General features: G+C 39.4%; 1 protein-coding gene across 1 annotated transcript in view; it reads left to right on the top strand.

Annotated features, from left to right (window-relative positions):
• tnfsf10l (TNF superfamily member 10, like) overlaps positions 1–8425 on the top strand; it is a 73900-nt gene extending 65475 nt beyond the window's left edge. Inside the window, exon 7 of the mRNA XM_086276960.1 lies at positions 88–8425. Coding sequence (XP_086133086.1) covers positions 88–273 — 186 coding nt within the window. The 3' untranslated portion in view covers positions 274–8425. The remainder of the gene's footprint in view (positions 1–87) is intronic.
• The last annotated feature ends 17116 nt before the right edge of the window (positions 8426–25541 follow it).

Genomic DNA, 25541 nt, shown 5'->3' with positions numbered 1-25541 from the left:
CAGCATCTCTGTTTTCCTAAAACAATCAATGACAAGCACTGTCATTAGCACTGGGATGATTTTCTCTACTTTGTAATTTTTTTCCAGCTCCTGAAAGGTGTGGGAACCAAGTGCTGGGCTCCAGACGCTGAGTACGCCCTACACTCCGTTTACCAGGGAGGACTTTTTGAACTGAGGGCCGGTGACGAGATCTTCGTCTCTGTCTCTTCCCCCACCATGGTGAATGCAGAAGAATCTGCTAGCTACTTTGGCGCCTTCCGTCTGGACCTCTGAGAGGAAAGGATTGGAGAAAAAAAAAAAAGAAGCGATGGGACAATGGATGGATAAACAGATGGGCTGGAGAGCTTGGGGCCTTTTGAATATCCACTGATTGGGGGGAAAAAAATGGTCCTATAGACAGAAGAGGAAATGGAGGTCTGGATCGTCAGTGTTTGCTTGGGCAGATGCACTGAAGGATGGAAGAACTGGGGTTTGAAAGATCTACATGGGTGAAGAATACTGCAAGAGGATAGTGGATTTGCCTTTCCTGCTCTCTCGATTAAGAGAAAGCAAGACTTCAAGATAAAAGACATGTGCAATTGTGAAAAAGAAATAAATGTGAGGACTTTGATTTACAGTTGATTCTTAAGGGGGAATTTGCCACAGGAAAAAAATTAAATCACAACCTTCTAGGTGAAGTTCAGAAATTAGTCCACCATGCTATCTAGATCTCAATATAACATGACCCTACATGTGTGAATATGTCAGTGACCTTTTTATGGGAAAAAATTAAACCCTTGGTTTGGATTTGAAGAATTTACACAAAATAAAAACTTTACTCTCCACATCAACGGCTGCAGAAGAAAATGAAACAATCAAACCAAAGCAAAAACTTCTTTTTTAAGTGTGCGATGGGAGTTCTGTACATATGTATGGCTGAGAATGAGATTTACACAATGGACTGTGGTGATTTTAAAAGTAATTCATTTTTATTTTACCTTTGACTGGACTTAAAACCACTTGGGGAATCTAAAGACTTCCTACTTGCGAAACACTAAAACTGTGGATTTTATGTAAAGACCTTTAGTGGAGGAAGGGGTTGCCTCTGTGACAAACTGTAGAAAGAGCCAAGAGCTTTTTGAAGAGGAGTCTGCAAGCCAAGAAGAAGTGAAAACAAGGAGGGAGAAATCTTGATAACGCCAATAAGAATTAGCCCGGCACTGAAAGATTAAAGGACAGAGAGCGATGCTGTGGGTAGTATGCAGCCTGACCACTCTGCGTGGTTGATGTCTTTTCTTTCTCTTTCCCTTGATTCCTTCTCTTATCTTTTCATGTTAACTATTTTATCTATCTTGTCGAACCTGTGAAGCTGCATTATATTTGAGTTCATGGAGCAGTTATGCAACCAACCACAAAGCAACAATGTGAGAAGAAGATGACAGAAACACATGCAAATAGTCTAGTTTCACAATCACAGAGAGCATGGATTAAAGTGACATTTAGGTTGGGTTACATGGAGTTGTTGTTTTCACTGCAATGATCACTGGTTCCATAACATAAAAATCTCATTTTGGATACATGGAGTTAACATTGGTGTTATTGGTGTATTGCATTATCTTTCCAGGGTAGTAGCTCAACTTGAACATGGCAAAATGTGCACTTACCTAAAACAACTGCAGCATTTAGTAAAAGGACTGGTTCTTATATAGTGGACTCAAAGCAGTTCATACAGCTTGCCTCATTCACCCATTCACATGAGCACTTTTTTCTATGCTTTCTTTCACTGTAATTGTTGGTCTAGCTTCTGCATTTGGGGAAAGTTTTAAACCTGTCAAGCCTCTAGCAATGTCAATGCTTCAGTTAAAAAAAAAAGAAAAATCCTCTAGTATAGTAGCTAACACAGAGAAGGTGGAGATCCCTGGGAGGGTTGCATCAGGAAGGGCATCCAGCCTAAAAATCTGTGCCAAATCAAATATGTGGATGCATCCGCTGTGGCGACTCGTTTTAAATAAGGGAACAGCCAATAAAAGCTTTCTCTGTGCTAGCTAGAGTGGAACATATTGTCCTTCTATTTGCTGAAAAATGATTGGTGCTAAACATTTTAACCACCATCTGGACACTCAGAATGCAAAAAATCCACACCTTAAGCAAGAACATGGGTTTAGCAGAAAAACTCAAAGGAACATTTTGATAGTTTGAATACACAGTCACGCACTGGTTTGTGGACATTCTCGAGCTTTGAGTTTAGCATTGTGGTGGTCGGTATCTTCAGCTTGCGTCTGCAAACATTTACTCATCAGGAGATTGTTTACTGAGGTCAGACTTCGACATGATCGGACCTGTTTCTGCAACAAGAGATTTGCCCCCTGCTGGTTATGAGAACGACTACAAATGTAAAGCACTTGACTTGGCAAAAAGGCTGGTTTTTAAGCAGCCTGTGCCCAGGTTAAGGGAAGATAAACAATACTTTCATTATGTAACCTCAGCTATGTTATTATTGTAGACGTCAGTGACAGTGAAAGAAATAGGGTATGGAAACTAATTTAATGCATCGGTGCTGAAATTGTTTGTTCAGAAACACAAACAGCTGACTAAAATTGGCTGACAGTCACTTAGTAACACTGGTGCATACACATAACAATTGCAAACATTATGAGCAGTTCAGAAACTGTATTCTCAAACACACTCGGATGCTACAAATCTGAAACACAGGATCCCACACCAAGTCAAGCGAACACAGCCCAAGATTTGGAACGAGTGAGAGAGGATATTTGCAGACATAAACCATCCACCGCCTAGCACAGACACAACCCCTACATGCTTTTTTTTCTGTGTGCACATAAAAAAGTACACACATCACCTCACACTACATCCAGGCTAGCCTGTGCTATGTAGACACACACATCATCCAATGTCACATCCAGCGTGAAGACATATGCCCTGATTAATCTGGGCTGTCTAGCCTCCCTGTGCCATCTGGTAATTGTCAGTGATCTGGCATACAGCGAGGGTGCGCACACAAGAATATATGTTTGTTCAAAGGGCTTGGTTCACATAGATGATTCAGAAAATGCGGTAAAAAAATGTTTTTCACATGTGTTTATTTGCAAATGTGAGCTCCAGTTTGCTTTGTACACTTTGTACACTTAAGCACACATTTGATAGGGTAACTTCCAGACTAAGCCCCTCCTTCCCATACAGCACAGGATATCTTTGTATGCATACCGTGAAGAAGGTTATTTTATGGTGTAGTTTTGTCAGGCATGCTATGAAAACACAGCAACAGAGCTGGTTTATTTTCTACTCAAATCACAAAATGAAAGGCAAATCTCATATTGCATTAAATTACTGTTTTAAGCTCAATTTTTGCTGGGTGGCACGCACCTGCACATGTTTCTGTTGCTCTAACGCTCCCTGTGTGAAGTCAAGTTATATTCCAGTTAAAATAATATATGGTAACTTCAACAATTATGCAACATGTTAAATAATATTATAACTGTAAATCTCTATACCACGCATACAAAGTTTTCCTACCTTTTGCAGTTTAAATGGTTATTCTTTTGAGTGAAAAAACAAACAAACAGACAAACACCTTTACCACAAATACCTTTTGTGGAAAGGTATTTGTGGTAAATCTAAAATTGTACTTTCTGCCAACTAAACTGTTAGCCAGACACAAAAAAGTGTGATTGCTTTGGTTGCTAGCAAATTACTGAAGTTGCCGATAATTTGCAGGAAAGTTGTAGAATTATCTGCAAAGATGTTCCATTTACTGGCCAAGCCTTAGTAAAACTTAAAAATATACAATTCAAACCAGAAATCTAGAAAGTTAACTAAGTAAATGTTGTGCTTTGCTGCTATAACCAATGCGTTTCAAAAGATGCACCTTTTACTTTAATGGAGAACTGTCTTCATGTTGTACTTTCCTTAATTTCATTGCCTTTTGATGACTAATTGGTGAGGGTTTGCAGACAAGTCAGTGTTTCTCATGCAACAGCAGCAATCTGCTAACAAGGTTTTTGGTGCAACATCCTCTTGGTAGCCAGTTTCACATAGTGACTACCAGTAACCTCCATTAATCACTCAATAACATACTGGAGACTTCACACTTTTACTTGTTGCTGCCACAGCGGTCATTCTCTAGGCCTGTATGACTGGGGTGTAGCTGGCAATAGCTAATAGATAATTAGCTTAGATTAGCATAGGTATCAGAAACAGTAGAATTGATAAGAAGTTGCATTGAAACTTTTCAAATGTTTACTAGTAGCAGCTTTATTAAATTCACAGTATAGAAGACAGGCTATTTGTGAGCAATTAGTGAGCATTGGGAAAAGTTGTGGTAATGGCTTCCATGTTTATTTTTTTGTGCTATGCTAGGCTAACTTAGGTTTTACAATTTGCAGGCAAAAACAATGTTACAAATTTGCTCCAGATTTAACAGAAAGGATTATAAAATAACATATTTCAGCATTTAGCTGTGTTGGGGTCTCTGTGCATAGTGATTTAGTGATTTAAAATGTTTCACAATGTGTCACAGAGTCACAAGATAATAACTGAGAAGTTTATGTCACGTAAAGTCACTTTTCCATCCATAAATGATTGTCCTCTGAGATGTATTCATTACGCTGAAGCCAAAGATTTTCAGAGATCCATATGTTGCAAGTAATTGGACAGTTGTTCTGTTATGATTTGATTTACAGATCATTTCATTACATTTCTGTGTACACACTCGTTACTCCTGCTGGTTGGTTAATTAAATTTCTGAAGCTAAAATGTTTTTCATGTGGAGTACCCTGCAGAGTGAGTGTGTTCATCTCTCAGCATTTCACTTTCTGTTAGATAATGTATAAATAAGGACACACGCTGCTTTAGTTTATCATTTAAAAACATAAAACATGAGCTTGTCAGCACACTGTGGGGTAATGTCACAACAAATCATCCAAGTAACTCAAAACATCAGATGGTGTTTGGTGGGGGTGAAATAAATCCAAGTCATTGGATTTTACTAGGCTGATGAGCAACAATAGTCGGTCCTAAACTCAGAGTACATTACTGGGTCAATAAAAAAAGCTTTCCCCAAACTACTCAAGGTTATCACAGAAATATTAACTAACACGATAGTAATGTAAAACAGTGACAAAAATGTTGCAACTTGAAATGAATCAAAGATTAGGTATTGCCACTGTCTAGTCTTGTGGTTGTGGGTGTTCTTTTATGTGTTGGACATAAGATGGACATAACATTCATGTGCCTTAAACCTACAGTCTTACTAATACCCAGCAGGGGGCGACTCTTGTGGTCGCAAAAAGAAGTCAGATTTTATGGAGGCCAATGAGCAAAAAGTCTAACTTTTTAACTTATCTGCAGCCACTCTAAACACATTGCTGATGTGTTTATGGTCTCAATTCCTACTTTTAAGCCTTACTAAATACAAAATCGTTGCTATTATATTGGCAAGATTGAAAGTATAGTGCATGAGAAAGCGAGAGCATAAAGTTAAATTGATGAGGCAACTTAAAGTAAAACCAAAGTTTATCATATGTAAATGCTGCTCATCCAGCAGATGATAATTAGAAGGGTCGTATTGTGAGATAGGAAGAGTACAAATATATGTGTGGTCTGCTGTGAACCCAACACGTGTTTGGTTAAATCTGTTGGATTGTGAATGATAAAACATCACCACCTAGCGATGTTTACCTTTGTAGTTCAGTTCTTATTATTGAGCAAGGCCTGTTTTTGATGTGTTTTGGTAAAATATTGCTTTTAGTTTGAAATCAGATCTTGTCTGTTTTCCTGTGCGTGTATCTGTGTGTGTGTGTGTGTGTGTGTGTGTGTGTGTGTGTGTGTGCGTGGTTATGCACAAAAGTGGTTTTGGACAACAGTTGAAAGCATTGCGCTTGAAACTGCCAGACCGCGAGTCAGACATGTCCATCTCTTGCTCTCTACGAGACCTGGAAAGAGAAACTAAGCCATCACCGTGGGGCACTCTAAAATCTAGACCTCATGTAAGTCAGCGTTGAGATCTTTTCCAGTTATGCTCTCTTTTGAGCTCCCATCCAAGATTCATGCTGTGTTTATATTTTGCAAGCAGCGTGGCTTGTGGAACATAGATATATATTTTGAAGGGGAGGGCTTCACAAGTCCAGTTTCACTTTGACAAACTGGGTGTCCAAACACAATAGCTTCTCCAGTCTTGGCTTTACACGGGGTGGGAAAAACACCACCTTCAAGCTCCTGTTTTGATCCCGGTGAGGATGTAGCTGTATTTAAGAGTCTGAGGTCGTGATTCCCCGACACAATAAACCATTTGGACACTAATAAACAAGCTGAATGCATCTTTTCTCATAAAACACACACTGAGAGCCAAATTTTGGAAGAACTTGAAGCATACATTTTAAATTCATAGCAACCATCTACCTTACATATCTTAACATGTTGCCATAATGATTTTGCACAGAACCACAAGTGAGACCATTATATGTTATAATTTGACCACAGTTCCTGCCAGTTAGCTAATTTTCTATGATTCAAGTTGTTCCCCAGGTGCAACCCAGCCATTATATTTGGTTTCAACACCAGCTCTAAGAAACATCTGTTGCTTATTAAATAGCTGCATGTTGCAGGACACTTAAAGAAATAATCGAATTTAAGTCTATTTAACAGCTCGAGTGACTGGCAGATTTTGAAATACACCCCCAAATGTTGGCGGAGTACCACATACACAGCAAATATGCCGCAGTGCTCTGTTGGCACCGACATGAAACAACTAACTCTATCAACTCATCAGGACCAGATTAGTTTTCCTTTTGCCAGTTTTTGCAGGGAACTGACACAATGATAAATACTGTTTTGTATTATTTGGCAAATTTATTGAACTGAAGAGGACAAACACAACCAGATCCCCCAAATGTCTTTATATCTCCACAGGCGTACTTGTCAGAAGTCAAACATTTATATTCTATTGCAAGCACCGAAACAGCCCTCGAGGAGCTGAGGACAGGCAAATTTCCCCCACTGCAGAGGATTGGAACTGTGTACATATTTGAATATCTTACAAATAAAAGACAATCACTGTTACGCAATAAGTCGAACATATGCCAAACAAGCATCTGAAAACAGCAGAGTGCTTTTTTTAAATTGCTGCTTCTATTTCTGACTTTGATGTGCACCACTATGCAGATTTGTATCAGTTGTCACTAAGCAGCACCGCTTGCATAATTAAACATTAAATGTTTTGCACAAAAGCAGAACATGTGCTGTTTATGCTTTGCCTGCATGCCTGTGTTTTCCAAGGATGTGAAACAAGCAATCTCATAATCAGCTGGCTGTCTAAGCTTTGGTCCAAAACCTCACATATAATTCTGTTCTTTCCAAAAATGAACACATGTCCTTTCCAATGCTAGCTTGACTAAGAGTACAAGAGTGAATGTGCTTTGAATTCCGGTGACCCACTCTACCACCAAATTACACATTTAGAATTTCTCCCAAGAAAGTAATCGCTCCATGGCCTAAAATGATGTAAACATCACTTTTACTAGTCATGGCTCAATAGATATGTAAATTAGCCCCAACCTCACCCTTTGGCTCATGGAAGCTACACTCATTTACTCACTCACAAGATTTCTTTTAACACAAACAAGAACAGCATTAGACCCCACTGTGTGAAGAAAATGCAGGGCTGAATTTGTGAATCAGACAGACCCATAACAGAGATAGTATTCTGTTCCTGCCAGTCAGAGTAGAGAAAAAACTCCCTGAGCGCATGAAAATGTATACAGTTCCTGTAGCAAACTATCATCACAAGCAAAGAATTTAGGTGGATTAGCACTAGTTGGAAACTTTTTATTACAGTCACAGTAGTGTATTGTATTTTCCTGAAGTCGGCTGCTGTGGTTTTCACTCCTCTTCTCCACTCTGCGTCACAAACACAGTCTAGCAGAGGACACACTCGGTGAAACAGAGAGCAACTAAACAGCAGCAGACTTACACTGAGCTGAAATGAAGCACGTGCACACAGACAACATAAATCTTAGACTTCATTATGAAACAGCTTCTAGTGTGTTGTTAGTGTTAGATAAAGCTTGTTTCCAATTCCCCACTCTGACAAATCAGCTACATTGATGACTACACTACAGTCACGAGGCGGAGATTTTCGTTCATGATTGTTTCTGCTCATATATGTCTTCTAGTTTATAAAAAATGACATGTTAATACACTACAAACTGATTCTCATCACAGGGATCACTGAAACAAACAGTTCTCCATTAAAGCGGTTTATGAATGTAGATACTGTTCAACACATATCCTTTTGCTTTTCTTAAAATCACATTTGATACCAACTGAAGAATGTACATGTAAAGTTCTGCTGATTGCCTTGTGCCTTTTAAAAATAATGCTCTTCTGTGTCGTTTTGTGCTCAAATAAAGTGCCTACTGTCAAACAGGAATATTAGTGCCAAGTTGTTTGCTTTAAATAGAGATGTAAGTGACTGTGTAAGTGAATGTGGCATGGTTGTTGCTGTCACATGGGCTGATCTGCTGGGATGTTTCCACATAACCATCTCTAGGATTTACAGAGAATGGTCTGTAAAATGCCTTCTTGATTTCAGAGGTGAGGAGAATCAACACGCTCTCACTCCCAAAGCGTAACATTTTACGCTAGGTGACAAACCGTCGATATATTACGATATATTCTACATTACGAGATCAGAAAAAATGAAAACGTGAGAACGGTTTGGAATGAATCTACACATGTACGCTCAGGAGTGAGAACGTGCTGGGACAATGGCCAAACTCGACAGGAAGGTAACAAAAAGCATTCGTTATGGCCAAGTTATGCAGACGAACATCTTTGAATGCACAAAAAACTTGAAGCAGCCATGCTACAGCAGCAGAAAGCCACAGCAGGTGCCACTCCTGCCTGATAAGATAATAGCAGCAAACTGATGCTTCAATTCACACAGGCTCACCAAAATTTGGACAACAGAAAACGTTGCCTTGTCTCATGGGGGTCGATTTCTGCTGCCACATTTAGATGGTAGGGTAAGAATTTGGTGTAAGAAAATACAAAAGCATGAATCATCCTGTCTTGTATGGATGGTATAGGTTGCTGGTGTTATAATGGGAACACCAGCAACCTATACCAATTGTTCATTTAGGATCTAAAACTCTTACAGTTGATTGTTCGGTTTGTCTTGAAACAACAGACCCAGTTTCTCAAAGCTATCTTGCCTGCCACTATGATCGGCTGCAGACGTAAACTCTTTGGCACTGTAATTACAAGATTTTAGTGTAATTACAACACATGTTTACTGTGTTCAGCTTATGTTTGCCCCTTTTCCTACAACTGCTCCCTCTGTCCAACTGGTTAAAAGGTTAATCCAGAACCAAGGCTCACCTTTGTTCTACGTCTCAACACAGGAATTTTATTGAGGATATCCAGTAATTTGTAATAATTGCTGACTCTATCAGTAATTTTAACCCTCTGTGAATTCAAAATGTCTCCAGTTTGTCAAGTACAAATTCCAACACAAATTGCCCACCATAATTTCCTTACGATGGTCTCTTGATAATACTGATCCTGTGCAAACTGAGCACTTTGTAATTGCAGCTGTAATTTGGATTTTGGCAGGATACTTCCATTTTCATCAAGTGGAATACAGCCACAGAGGTGAAATTAATGACCAAAGGAAATTTTGGTTTTACTTTACAAAGAAATCTTCAACTAAAACTTCTGTATCTGAACATGGCATCTTACAGTATTGTGCAAACGTCTTGGGCGACCCCCTATTTCTTATATTTTACTAGGAAAATGTGTGTGAAAGTTGATATTTGGTATGACCACCTTTATTCTTTAGCTCAGCCTGAACTCTTAGGCAATCATTGTTGTAATTTCTTGAAGCAGTCTTCATGAATAGTACTCCAGGCTTCTTCAAGGACATTCAAAACTCTTTGGATGTTGGCTGCCTTTTGTTCTGTTCTTCGTCAAGATGATCCCACAGCCCTTAAGTAATGTCGAAGTCCGAGCTCTTGGGAGGCCAAACCAGGACTGATAGCATTCCATTGTGTATTTTTCTATTCAGGTATGCTTTTACTCCATTAACAGTGTTTTTGAGATCATTGTCATGCTACAAAAATGAAGATGTTGCCAATCAGATGTTTTCCAGATGGTATTGCACCGATTTTCATTCCAGTTCTTGTGTAATTCGTCATACCTCAGCCTTTTCTCCCTGTTTCCCTTCCGGCTTTTTTACAGCCACCCTTCCAGTGAGACCATTTCTGATGAGAGTTCAGCAAACAGCAGATGGGTCTACTGGAAGGCCAGATGCTTCTCAGCTCAAGAAATGGTTTTCTGTTATGTGTAAATGATTAATAGTTCAGTGTTAACCAAAAGAAAAATCTGAAAAAACATTCCTCCAGACTGAAAATGACCCTATTTTTTGGACAAAAAGCTGCACTTAAAATACTTCAATTTTCTCAAAAATCGACCGTGCGCCTCATGTATGAATTCTGATTGTGCTTACTGACCTTGAACTGATTTTACATGGTACACCAAGATCAGAAATTTGTCAAAAAATGTTTTAGTACGACTTTGGTAAGCTACGAAGCTGCACCACTTGATGGACTGTTGGAGTATTACGGATACTGTAGTCAGGAGCCTCCCAGGTGTAACAATCAAGTTTAACATCCAGGCATCCATGAAAACAGAATTTATGAAATTTAACAGAGTTAGAAGTTAGAAGAAAGTCTGGCTGCTTGGAAGTAAGATATAAAGAATTAGGGACAAGAGATGGCTCAAGACTTTTGTACAATGTTGTACAATGAAATACACTGGTGGGGAAATTATGCCCAAAAGCTCCATACAAATATTTAATATAACTGCTTTTTTATTGTTTTTATTTAACTGTTTCTTACCTTCTTTTTTTATGTACCTGTTAGGCATGTTAGATATCACATACTATGTGACTGATACCAAAATGTATTTGGCATGTTTGTTTGTTTTATGAGAAAAGAGACTTTTAAAATTGTAACCTTAGAATCTAACCTTATATAACATAAGCCACTTCAATACCCAAGTTTTGTGCTGTGCTGGTTTGAATTGAATCTTATGTAATGCATTTTTCTTTGACATTATGGAGTAATTTTCGTTGCCGTTTTCTAAACCAACCATCACTGAGCCAGTGAAGCGGCTTGAAAAAGAAGAACAGCAGGAAGCAGCAGAGATGTGGAGCAGGCCAGAATTGCACGGATATCTTCCTGTCAAACTCGATAGGACTTTCTTTGGGTTCATTTCTGTGTTATGTCAGAGAGAGATAATAACCAGCAGCATTGTTTCTCTGAACCAATGAACCAAACACACGTCCACCAATCCAAATAAGATCAGTGTGTGTGTGTATTTGTGTGTGCTGCTTTAGGACTGTATGGGCCACAAGTACCATGTCAGCACATCACAGAAGGCGGCTCGTTCTTAAGCAGAATATTTATTTATTTATTAAAATTACTTAGTTGATGAGAAGTTATGCTGTGCATGCCCATCTTATCCTCTGGGGATGGCTTTAGGGTATCTAATTTCTGACTGCCCCACCTTTAAGGAAAAAAAGACAACACCAACATTGCCGCGTAAATTTAAAGTTACCAAAGATGTGGTTCTTGCTTGGACCACAAGCCAGTTTCAGTTAACGAAGTAACCAGTGAGTTCTTTTGAACATGAGAAGCAGAAAGAGCTGTTCTCTTTTCTTAGTGGCATTTTTCATCTGAAGCACAAACACATGAACACTTTTGTGATGCTCAAAGCTCTTTGGAGGCTCTTAAAGTTGGTAACATCTGCTGCCTATACATGGGTTCAAACGGCTGATGGACATTTTAGGCAAACTGCTGACAGGCGGATAATGAAGCTGTTCCCTGTTGATGCCCCTCATCTTCTCTGCATGCCACATGAGTAAGGTAACCAGGATGGTTCTGTACAGACCACCAGGGTGAAGCAAGGACAGCCACGGTGACACAAAACACTTGAGGGAAACCGCATTAACATCATGTTCAGTTTACATTGTCTCTGGCTTTGCTTAACGTCCTGCTGATGTTTGAAAGACTATTAGCATAAACCAGAACCATTCAACTCAAGCCGACTTTAGACATTTTTCTTTTCCTGAATCTGAGGAAACCGACATGAAATCAGTCACTCCTAACTCAAGAGGTTTGCCCTATGTGTGTTTTAGTGGGCACAGTAGAAAACTTACCAGACAAAAGAAACCGGTTAAATAACAAAGACGGCTGGTTCATAAAGATGCATAACGAGTAGTGTAAATTCCCCCTGAGACTGTGTGGACAAAGGGACAGTGTGTGCATCCTGGTAAATGAAAGGAAAGCTCAGTTTCATTACCCTGCAGAAGGGCTAAGAATGTGTGTAATTTCAGCATGCTTGGACAGCATGTAGATCCATCAGTGATAACTGGCTCCAAGACTAATAAAGACCTAATCTGAAACTAAGGAAAGCACGTGTTTGACCAGAAGAATGCATTTCAAAGTCAAACATAGACATAAATTATTGCATTGTTGGTGTAGAGTTTCAAGATTGAGCATGAGATTTCACCTGGTGAGGCTACAACCGAACTGAAGCAGGTGGAGGTGGTTTTCATTTTATAATAATAATTGGGACTTAATGATCCTTGATTACCAAGCAGTTCCTGGCTACCTGTCTGACGAGTATTATACTTTCTGTATCCATGAGTCCACTAGAGTCTGCATAGAGCCATGCCATGTAAATTTCATTATCAGATGGTGAACAGAGGATCCGTGCAGCTTTAGGCCTACCTGCTTAACCCTAACCCTGCCCTTTTTTTTTAAACAGACTCATCTGTGGAGAATTTACATTAGAAGCAGACTTCAAAGAAGTATAACAGAAGCAACTACATGTCTGTCGGGTCTCCACCTGTCTGTGTCCAAAACTGAGTATAATTGAACCAATAGTAATACCTAAGTTGTACCAGGAATGTAGAAATTGTAGAAACACTTTCTTTTTGTGCCAATTTTAACCAACAAACTGCTTTTGCCAGTACAGTAACAGGCATACAAGCAGCTCCACAGACCAGACAGACGTTTTGATTAATGGAGACATTGGTCATATTAAACACTTAAATGACTTTTTCTCTGACCTGCTGTGTTTGCATAGGAGTGTTAACAAAAGACCTATTGGTTTTTCTAACCTGCCCCCATCCATAGAGTACCACCCTTCCTGACACACACACAAGCACTGTGCAGTCACCTACTTACTGTTATCTTCATATCAGCATTCTCCTCATACTGGACCCGCTTTCCCTCCATCTTCTCTCTCTCTCTCACACACACACACACACACACACACACACACACACACACACACATCCATCATAACACTGCAGCATATCAGCAGCGCTGCCGTTCTCTCCATGTCGCCTGTATTATTGCCCAACATACACTCTGTTTTCCTAAGAGCCAGCCAGGAAATGAGTTTTATAAAGCTGGAAAGCAGACATGCACAAACTTATACATGCACACAGACACACACAGAAAATCCCAAACATCCTGAAGAGACTAAGTGGGGCCAGACAAGCGTTCAACCTGACACACACACACACTTTTTTTGGAAGAACAATACTACTGCTTCAACCCCGCTGCCCTGACTACCGGCCATTGGAAATGGGAATTTCAGAATCAGTGGGAGTGGTGCTATCAGAATACCTTACAGGGCACCTAAACAATGCAGTTATTCCTGCAGCGGAGCAACAAACATTATTAGGCCTTTGATAAGGCCTTTAAAGCAGCCCTCCTTGGCACACAAAGGGTTTGTCACAGGAAGCTGCAGGAAACTACCCACAGAGAATGAGAAAATAAAAAGGTGTGTGCATCAGAGAAAGTGCTTTTTCACACAGAGATTATGTGTTTGATATTTTTATAACTATGAGAACAAACTATATAATCTCACAGGACACTTCATTAGTTACACCTTATTGGTATCAGGTTGGACCGCCTTTTGCCTTCAGAGGTGCTTTCATTAGTCGTGGCTTATTTCAGGAAACATTCCTCTGAGATTTTTTTCCATGTTGGTATGACAGCATCACAGTTGCTGCAGATTTGTCGGCTCCACATCCACGAGGTGAATCCCCTGTTTCTCCACATCCCAAAGTTGCTCTATTGGACGGAGATCTGGTGACTGCGGAGGCCATCTGATTACAGTTTAAGAAAGCAGTTTGAGATGATTTGATCTTTGTGACATGGTGTGTTATCCTGCTGGAAGCAGCCACCATAAGATGTCACGCTGTGGTCATAAAGGGATGGACATGGTCATCTACATTACTCAGCTAAGCTTAAATGATGCTCAGTTCATACTAACAGGCCCAAAGTGTGCCAAGATAATATCGCCCACACAGTATCATCTTGAAACTTTAATCCAAGGCAGGATGGATCCAAATGTTCATGTTGTTTACACCAAATTCCGACCCCACCATCCAAACGTTGCAGCAGGAACAGACAAGGCAACATTTTTCCAATTTTCCATTTTCCAAATTTTGATGAGCCTTTGTGTCACGCCCAACCAGCTGCGGCACACGGCCACCCCTCCCTCAGCCTGGTCCTACTGGAGGTTTCTTCCTGTTAAAATGAATTTTTCCTTCCCACTGTTGCCAAATGCTTGCTCATAGGGGTTGTTTGATTGTTGGGTTTTTCTCTGTATTATTGCAGGGTCTCTACCTTAGAATATAAAGTGCCCTGGGGGCTCAAAGTAGTCTCGCTAGTCTCATCTGACCTCTAAAATCAACAATCAACATTTTCACCCAGAGAACTTCCACTCACTGGATATTTTCTCTGTTTCAGATCATTCTCTGTAAACGTTTGAGATGGCTGAGTGGGAAAATCCCAGCAGATCACCAGTTTGTGAAATATTCAGACCAACAGGTTTGGCACGAACAACCATGCTATCTTGGCTGTGCAAACTTTGCATTGATGAGAGTGTTAAGGGCAACTGAAACAAGAAAGCTTGAGCTCAACCAAAAACAACCAGCTTAGTGTCTTGATGTGTGCTCAATCATCCGGGTAAGGAAATCCTAAAAAGTTGATGAGACTGTAGAAGTCACCTGAATGAGTGATGAAACATTTCTCCCACTGAGAACATCCAAATGAACAGATTTCCGCTTCTTGGGAACCAACTTAGAGACATTAAAATGCTCTGTAACATTTACTTCCTGATAAGGAAGTTGTCAATAGGTAGGTGTCAAACTATTTATGCTCCATGAAGCTGATTTTTTTAAAGAAGCTTTTGAGGAGGACAGGGAGCACCTCAGAATTATGAGCCTGTATGATAATACTTTCAACACAAAAGCATGCCTTACACCTTTAACCCCGGGTTGTGCTGGCAGCTTGTGCAAGTGCTACCATAAAAGTGTGTTATTTTACTGATATTTATGTGCTGAATTAGTCTCTTGCAGCAATGCACGGATCAGATATTTTGTAGCCTCTAGGCTTCTGCTCATAGTTTATCTAATGGAACAGCTGGGTTGAGGTGGCACGAGCCGGCACCTCTTTGTTTTAAGAGCTCGCGGGGAGCAGACTTCTGATCAAAAACACAGGTTAAAGAGGTGAAAAAAAGCTTGATTGAATCCAGAGAAGTGGGAAATGGAAAAGAAATCCTATACGGCCAACACGTACTCTGGAAGTGATCTAAATGTACTGGTGGAACGAGTTTCTGTTCTCTCAGGTAGTTTTACTGAACCCTACACACATAACGTACAGGAATCCTGATCACTGAGGGGCTTGGGTCACGCCATCGTGTGATGACCTCCGTGACAAAGCCAGAACATAGACCTGTGATTGCAATCATGTTGGTTTTTATCCAGCATGTTGTTCCAGTGTTAAACAGTGTGTCGTAATTTTCCTCTCTGGACACTGGAAGCTAAATTGAGGTCACTGAAAGCAACAGAGCCAATTTTTGTCCCCAGGCTAAAATATTTTCCATTTTGTGCAAAAATCTAGCCCTTTGTGTAACTTCATGAAACTCACGCCAGACTTTTAACATACTCAACTACAGCTATTCTTCTTCTGTATTTTATTCTGAATCCCAGAGTGTCAGTATTACTTTTTGTTCTACCAACTTAAAGACTGATGTTACCATTATCAAAGCATGAAAACTCATGTCATGTCAACTTCGAGTGCATTCTTTGAAGATGTAGCAAACTCTTTCAGTCTCATTTATTTATAATTCAATATTTCCATCCATCTATTTATTCTCTTCTGCTTATCCTTATCAGGGTTGTGGGGGGCTGGAGAGGCGGGGTACACCCTGGACAGGTCGCCAGTCTGTCGCAGGACTAACATTTACACCAGGGGTGGGCAACTCCAGGCCTCGAGGGCCATTCTGGCATAATTTTGCCTGGATATTTGACTAGTCTTCTTGGCAGAATTGGTAGAGTTCATTTAAATTACTTGTTGTTCTGTTCAGCTTTTTAAGCTTTTAAGAACAAGCGTTACTGAAACTTTAACAATGGCTCCATGTTATCTAAATGTTTGTCGTTACAGTGAGCCAGCATACATACCAGTGCTGTGACATGGAAGAGTTTAAATGGAAAACATCTGTTGTCGAAATCTGTGCTTTTCAAAAAAATTGAAAAACAAAACCAACAGAGAAATGGCTAAAATTCCTCACTTGAGGCTGGCACCAAAGCAATTTAGCCCCCATAGACTGTCATGTTTAAATGCCCAAGTTTACAGCATCAAAAAACATTTTTACAGCATGGAGGAAGAAAACGTTTAAGCCTCTGTGGTTAGTCTCACCCTGCATAACTTCTGTGCAGCGGGCAAAATATTTAAGATCCATCCGTGTGCGCATTGGAAGGGCTTACAGTTAGAAGCATGGCTGATTTTACTGACAGGTATCTTGACAGAGTCTGCCAAGCCTCACCTTTGCTAATGTGAGTCACTCACCAGTCCTGCAGACCTTCCAAGAAGTTTCTTGTTGAAGTTCAGCTAAAGTGAGAAAAAAATCTATTATTTCATTATGTTGCTGTGCACAAATTATTAGAGTCTTCACTCTAGTTCAAATATAACATCTGGCTCCAACAAAACAACATGGCAACAACCATAACGGTGAAACTTGGGCTTCACAATGTGAATTTATGGTGGCTATGTCCACGGGTTAAAGCCCGTTTCTGTGATGCGTTCATGGTGCAGATGCTAAGTTACTTTCGCAGTAACTTTAAGTATCTAGCTAGCTAAATGAATTTGAAAGATTGTTTTCAAAAGAACTATGCAAGTGACAGGTGCCAGACTAGAAATTGAAATATAACTATCATCATTCAGTTTGTTAAATCAGATACTGAAGCTTTACATGATGGTGAAGTTTATAGAGATCCATATGTTGGACTGATAACAACTGGTGGCGATGTTACATCAAGGATAGCAGACATTAATGTAGACATGCATTTAAGTCAGAAATGTTGGATTTACTCAAATATGCTTGCTAGTATAGCGTCCAGGGACTAGAGAATCAGCCTTACAACTTGTGAAACATCTGCCTATGGGCTTATATATTGTCAAATTCAGTAGAGTAAATCCCCAAAGAGCTGGAGCACAGGTCAGCTGATCATAGACTCACACATTTCTATTATTTCAGAGTAATTAGTTTCCTCCTCCCTCACCACTACATCCAGTGTTAGGGTTCCACCACTTGCCAAATCCCACTTCAACCACTGGTTACATTTTCTTGCTCTGTTCATTCAAACAGGCCTAGCAGACATTAAAATAACCTGAAACATGTCAATCATCTACTGTGACAGAATTCTCATCAGGAAAAACTTTATTTTGAAGATGATTAGAAAGGGAATTTCAGAATTACTACATCTGTGCAAAGCACAACGTAATACCTTACGTTTTAGGAAGACAGCACATGCACTGCTTGCTTTATTACTGTAAAATGAGCAGACTGATGACTTTAGCTCGACACAAATGGACTAAATGAGGTTTAAATCAATCTGCCAAATGCTGATGAGTGACCAGTCCTGCCAAGAGTTCCTCATGTCTAAAAATGTGCTTTCGGTGCTTGTTTTTATAAACAGTTACAAGACAGAAATATGGCACAGCTTAATTCTTTTGCATCCTATAAATCTGCAGGTTTAGCTGAATGTTTGGCCGAAAATCAGGATGTAACATTTTAAATACTGTGACCAGAAAAATACAAGCATCTGCACACTGTAACGCAATCCAGGCCAACACCGTAATAAATATTATACCATTAGAGAGACGTTGATTTAGCTTTATGGCGATGGTTGTATTAAATTATAGTGCAGCCTGTGCTTTCCATGCCTTCACATTGATTTTGCCTGGTTGAAACAAGCAGCACCGTGTATCAACATGAAAACTGGATGGAAATCGTGTTTAAAATACATCTGTTTGCACTTTTTCTCTACGGAGGGTGTGCCTGCTAAATTAGTAGGCCTCATATGTGAGAAGTGCTGTATTTTACTAAAACAGGTCTCACTGGCGCAGTATTTGTTTCTTACTTTATTTTTTTGATGTGAAGCGGAAATGTTGCAGAATAGATTTGATCAAGATTATGAGCCCATTGAGGTTTTCCACCATAAGCATCTTCAGTTTATTTAGTGCAGGAAATATTGTAATTTATTAAATATATTTGTCATCTCATTGCTCCTCTCTGCTTATTACTCACTGCTGTAGCATCTGTTCGAAAATTATTTCAGACTGTTCTGAAGTTTTCCCAGATTTCAGTTCCACAAACAACCAATGAGCTTTATTTGCGCCACAATCCATCACGCCTGCCACTCAGTTAATGAACAATGCCACTGTGACCAATCCACTCGACCGTGGCACCGCGCTGCCCTTAGCTATTTCTCTTTACAAACATTTTTCATGCTGTAATAATCATACTTTTTGCAATGTGGCTTAAAATCTATGCAATACTTTTTTCTTTGTTTTGCATTGGATATTTTTTCTTGATGTTTTTTCCAGTCTTTTCAATAATGTGAGCCAGATTTACATTGCAGTAACCCCAAGTCAAGTTTATTTTCATACCATACACCATTGTACAGAAACTCTACATGCTCCCCACACACTTCGCCTGCTCCCGGTCTGGATGTTATTTAGCCTTTCCAAAACACTCTGCAGATGTGTTTTAGTAACCTGAAGTCTCGTGATATTTGATGGATGAGTAGTGGCTACGTGGCTTTTTAACAGCAGTCCCATGTAGTCATATCTATAAAAAAAAATTTTGTTTGTTTTGACTTAGATCATAGAGTAAGACCAAGACCTTATAATATTGACCTTATAACATTATAAAGAGAAACCTCTTAAACAAGCATCTGGCTGTGGAGGACTAAAGCTGCCGAAATTATAATTATAATTATATATATATATATATATATATATATATATATATATATATATATATATATATATATATATATATATATATATGTATATAAAATACTATAAGGATACAAAATGGAAACAAAAACCAAAGAAAAACAAGGAAAACTATAGATAGACATTAATTAGTGTATGAACAAAGATAAAAATATATATATTTTTAAACTATATATAACCTATGTATTAATTTTTCGGTTTAAAAAAAGAAAGTAAATCGAAAATATTGGTAGATTTACATAAGTTAAAATAGATATATTAATTCTGCTATATAGTACTGTGGAAAAGTCTTGAGCCAACCATAATTTCTTTATATTTTGTTTGGAAAATAGGAAATAGGTACATTAATTAATTGAAATATGTGCAAACGTACATGGAAATATAGTATATGAGGCAAAAATAGTTTATATTTTCCTTTGTACATTTCTAGCAATAATTGGTATGACCACCTTTATTCCTTAACATAGCCTGAACTCCTTTAAACTTTTAGCCTTCTTGTAATGTTTTTTAAGCAGTCTTTAGGGATAGTTGTCCAGGCTTCTTTAAGGACATTCAACCTGCGTGCCACATTTCGCAGCCATATAGTGGCCTTCATTTTATGTTAACCCGCTGGCTGGCAGTCTAAGCTAGAAGCGTGCAACAACTACCAATATATTTACAATGACTCTCTAAAGCAAAAGTCAAAACATACAGCTCTGCTGTCACTTCTGACAAAAGTGAAGACAGAAAACTAAACAGCAGTGGCGTTTGTAGGGTTACTGAAGTTGGACTAGCTAATGATGTGCTAGCGTGGTGGCTAACTACACAGCTATGGTTAGCATAATATAAACACAGTGACGCTAGAGGATGAACGCTAACTTTTTTCCACTCAATAAAAGTTAATGTGAGGTTCCCTGATCGCATGGCACGATGCTGTAAACGGACCGGAGAACAACTGAGATAATCCATCCACAATGTGAGGTTAGTCATTAATATACTGCTGCATGGGCTGGGCTGTAGTTACACGATAAGGTTTTAACAACTGAGCTTTAAAATGATTAGCGGTAATAAAAACCGAGAGCGGCCGACAGTGATCACTGACTGTTTTTACAGACAGAACAAAATATAAAGCATTAAAACATGTTAAAAACACAACAGTCTTAATAAACGCAGAGTAGTTTGGACCCGGAAGCAGGTTTCATCAAGTCATCACTTAAAGATTGGATATCCTACCTGCTGTGAATGTTTTAATGCACTACAGTTGTTATTATTACACTTGTCACATCCTGTTTATGACAGTTAAAATAAATAACATTCATATAAGAAATAAAATTGTCTCATGTAAACTGTATGTGGTGGTAAATATACTACTGTGAGTGTTAGGGCGGTACTTCAAGAGCCAAATATTTTGTGAGATGGTACTCACTGTGAAAAGTTTGAGAACCGCTCCGCTAAAGAAAGCAAAATCCTCCGGACAGCACCTCTAAACATCTTAACGTTGTATAATTATTACTTTCTTAAAGGTAGGACTCATGTGCTGACTTTTTCAAAGGGTAGGAGAGCAACCTAAGCTAGGCAGGAGGTCACTTTAGCTATGAATTTACAGTACATGCTTCTTGTTCGACCCCCATCCTCAAAGACTACACACAGTGGTATCCATTGCTAAAATATCTTGGCCTTAGCTTGTTTCTCATGAGAGGTCAGTTTGTGAGTTACACATCTTTTAGCAGGCAACTGTGGGAAACTCCACCTGATAACCTCAGGTGTGCCTTGCAGGGCAGCACTGTGGTGCAGATTGGATTGCATACACATAGACACTTAAATCACAAAGGCAGTGATTGATCATAAATATTTGCTTACTTTGTACAGCCCTCAGGAAAACAAACAAGTCATCTTTGCATGCTTCCTTTGTTCCTTCTGCACTGATGAACACAGACCCAGACAGGTAAGGCATAAAAACAGAGAGAGAGAGATCTGACACTTTAGGGTGTAGGATGACAACTCAGTTTGGCCTATTACCACATCAAGATGTTTTTGCTGCTTTGTAATGTGCACAGACACAATGGTGAGCCTGGGAACTGGATGACTGATATGACACAAAGAGCAGTAAATGAGGCAAGGAAGCTTATCTTAGAGGAAAGTAACAGAACACAGGAAAGAAAAAGTCAGAGTTATTACGGAAAAAAAGGAGGAAGGAAAGACAATATAAAAGTATAAAGTATAACCTGTGTGTGCGAATGTGTACGTGAGCGTTTTTCAGGTGTGAGAGTGTAGAAGTCATGAGCAGGCAGGTAACCCGAGCCCCATGTGAAGGCTCAGCCGCAGGAACTGAACTCAAGAATACACTGAGTCATTTCTAGCTGGCTACAATACACTCACATTCCCCAACACACACACACACATACACACACAGATGCTAAACACTCATGTGCAAAAAGTGAATCCATATGCAGACGCCTACGCACGCATAAACAAATGCTTCCCCTCCATCTTCATGCCTCTGACTTCCTTCTCACAGAGATTATGTGGCCACAAACGAGCTCTGACTCAACTTCGAAGACGCTGAGTCAAGAGTGACCACATGACACCTTTGACACCCGAGGGCCAACGAGGTCATCTAAGCAAGTGGCGCCTAAAGTGGACGGTGACCTCTGGGGGCAGAGGCATCATACATAACAATGTCAGTAAAGTCACGCCTGCAGGTAATTATACCTTTTCGAGTCAAAGGTGGAGTTATTTGCTTAAGTACCCACGACGGCGTTATTTTGTTTAAATACAAACTGTTGCCTAGCAGTTAAAGTGTTTGCTCGCTTAAGCTTTGGCATGCACTTTTCCAGTGTGTAAGGAAAAACATGTAAAAGAACTCTAAATATAAATATTAGACAGAGTAAGAAAGTGACCAAGATTATTAGCTCTCAGTCTTACGACAGTTTAAAACAGGGGTGTCAAACATAAGGCTCAGGAACGAGGAAATGGCCTGACAAATCTGTTGAAACGGCAGTTCTTAAAATCTGACATTAAGACTTAATCTCAGGGATTAAATGTGTAGTTAAACAACGTTACGCTAACAGAAAGATGATCTTTACTCATCCAGCCCATTTCATAGCAAAGTTGCCCGAGTATGACCCTCGAAGTAAAATGAGATCAACATCACTCGTATAAAAGATGGATGTAGTCACTGTGACCTCACCCACTGGTGGAAAAACAGTGATCGCAGGCATTTTAATTGTGATTGCCTGGAGACAGGTTGCCTCCCACCCTTAGAACTGAAGAAGCTTCTCGGATGAGAGGTGAAACATCTTCAAGCAACTCAAAGAAGTCCAGACGCTTTTCTTACCAAGCTCCTTAGACTACGATGACCTGGATGACTGAGAACCTTCACAGACATACTCCCACCAGGTGACCTATAAAATTGTCTTGCGATCAAAAGTGGCGGTCCAGAGGTTGAGGGCGTCACGAGGCAACTCCTAATTTTTCCTTGTAACAAGGAGGATGGTGTGCATTTCTTACTCTAGTATGACCGAACCATTGGCGAAGTCTCGTAACGAGTCCTCAGGTTGACCATTTTTTAAAAATGGATGTGACGAGGATCTAAGTGAGATGGATGTAATCTCACTGGATAACAACCTGTGGTTGACAGATTTGCTGGATAAGGCCTTTTTTTTTTTTACCTTATCAGCGCTGCTCTCTTGTCACAGAGTTTCAGATTTGGCCAAGTATTATGCCCTTTCTGATGAAACACCAGTCTTACTTTCACACTCTATCAATGACCAAAATGAACAAAATTTACTTAGTTTTTAGATATCAAATAAGACAAGTGACTAAGAACACTTTAATTATTACTTTATGTACTTAGCAATCAAGCCAGAAGCCAGTTTTCCCGTAGGCTTCTGTAAGAAACACAAGTGTTTTTAAAATTACAGACATCGCCCCCTGCTGACCATTAAAAAGAAGGTGGCGTTGCTGTAGCTCCTGCAGGGGTCATATCCTCGCCCTCTTTTCCTGCGCACTCTACTGACCTGTCATAAAAATAAAGGTTAAATGCCTCAGTACATATTATGAAGGACTGAAATCACCAAATAAACACAGAACTTGGTTTTTAAAAAAGTATTTACAGTACTGTGCAAAAGTTTTTGGCAGGTGAGGAAAAAAAGATGCTGTAAACAAAGAATCCTTTGAAAAATGGAAGTGATAATCATTTATTCTCGTCATTCAACAAAATGCAGTGAAAGAACAAAAGTGAAATCTGAATCAATTCAGTATTTGGTGTGACCAGCCTTTGCCTTTAAAGCAGCATCAATCCTTCCAGGTACACTTGCACACAGTTTTTGAAGGAACTTGGCTGGTAGGTTGTCCCAAACATCTTGGAGAACTAACCACAGATCTTCTGTCTCTTCATGTAATCCCAGACACACTCCATGATGCTGAGATCAGGGCTCTGTGGGGGCCATACCGTCACTTCCAGTACTTCTTGTTCTTCTTTACACTGACAATAGTTCTTAATGACTTTGTCTGTATGTTTGGGGTCATTATCCTGCTGCAGAATACATTTGGGGCCAATAAACAATCTTTTATATTTCTGAAAGCATTCTTTGTTTTTCTTTGTTTACAGCATTTTTTTCTCACCTCCCTAAAACTTTTGCACAGTACTATATTTTATCTTCCATCATATTTTTTAATCAATTACTGCTTGATTTATAATTACTGATTGCATTAGTTATATTTGCATTTTTCAATCAATTGCCAGCAGTGAAACCAAAGTGGCACCGCACCCATGCAATTTTAAATCACTGTTCTCCAGGACCTATGTGAGTATTTTCAGGAGAAATTTCTACATTTCTCTTTCAAATCTATGAGGTTGTGTCTGGACTGATTGTAAATAGTTAATGCACATTTCCATTTAAAGTAAAAATGCTTAGATGTTTAAAATGTGCATGTCAATAGAGTTTCAACAGATGTGGTATTTTCAGTGATTTATTGCTGTTTATCACCATAGTATCAAAACTTGATTTAGTTCTAAATTGATGGCAGACTGAATCCATCTTATTGTCATTTTAGCACCAAAGTCACTTTGAAGACAATACGAATGAAGGTGTTGCAGACCTGGTCTCAAGCTTCAGCGCTTGTGATGTCAAAGAAAACATGATCGCATGTTCATTGCACACGGCCGCAGTAATTCGCTCTTTTGCCTACTGGGACCTCATCAAATCGTTGGCAGTTTTGGTCCTCCACAGTTATGACTGAGTGAGATGTATGTCAGTCAGTTTCTATTTGTGACCAAAGAAAGCACAGCCAGGATGGAGTATTCTTAAAAAAAGTCAGGCACTTTGTTAATAGTACAGTAAAAACGATCAATTTATCTTAAACCATTGTCTAGCCTGTTGCACAAGCTTTTCTGTCCGCCGATCAATAACCAGCCAGTCTCCTGAAGTTATCATATTTTGGGTCTTGTGCCGACACCATAGACCTCTCCCTACCCACTTCACATCATTTATAAGACAGGAGAAGTTGAAAGTGCTTCCACGTGATGTGAAATGTGGCTCAAATGAATAAATATTGATTTAAATTAATGCGGCTTTCCTACTCAGTTACTATCCAACACTATATATGCCTCCAACATCAATCATCCACACCAGCTTATATATGCAGAGGTAAACCAAGCTACAACCATGTATTAGCCAAAATCCTTTAGAAAGGTAATGCATAATTACTCTAAGGGACTCGTGTATTGTCCAAAATGAGTCACTTTTTGCATCTAAGCCATGAAATAATCAGTAACGAGGTCTCCGTGCTTAGAATTAAAATCTACAGTTCATTTTCTGGTCATTAAATGCCCGTTTCTCTGGTGTGATCCCCTGTATGTGTCTATTCTGCACTATTTTGCAGGCAAATCGAAGCTCATTATCAGTGACCAGCATGTTAAATTAACTGAAATGGTAGGAGCTTCGAACCTGCCGTCTCTCTGGCACCAGCTCATAAAAAGAAATCAAAAAGCAAGCAAGCAGCAAGTTTCTCTTACAGCTCAATTGGAAACAGATGCATCGATACAGATCCGTCCAAATACTGGCAGGGGATGTACCACGCCAGAGTCAGGTGGGACGTGACGTAGATGAACGCTGGTGCTTTTATGTTTCAATCAGGCTGATTTTAGAGTTTAAATCACCATCATCATCATCATCA

The sequence above is a fragment of the Aulonocara sp. 'chitande type north' Nkhata Bay genome, linkage group LG3, assembly GCF_057382095.1.
Source record: "Aulonocara sp. 'chitande type north' Nkhata Bay isolate Kocher_YH1m ecotype deep benthic linkage group LG3, A_spYH_male_GT1.1, whole genome shotgun sequence".
In the NCBI taxonomy this organism is placed as follows: Eukaryota; Metazoa; Chordata; class Actinopteri; order Cichliformes; family Cichlidae; genus Aulonocara; species Aulonocara sp. 'chitande type north' Nkhata Bay.
The sequence above is the reverse complement of the archived record's forward strand: the minus strand, read 5'-3'. Positions and strand labels throughout refer to the sequence as shown.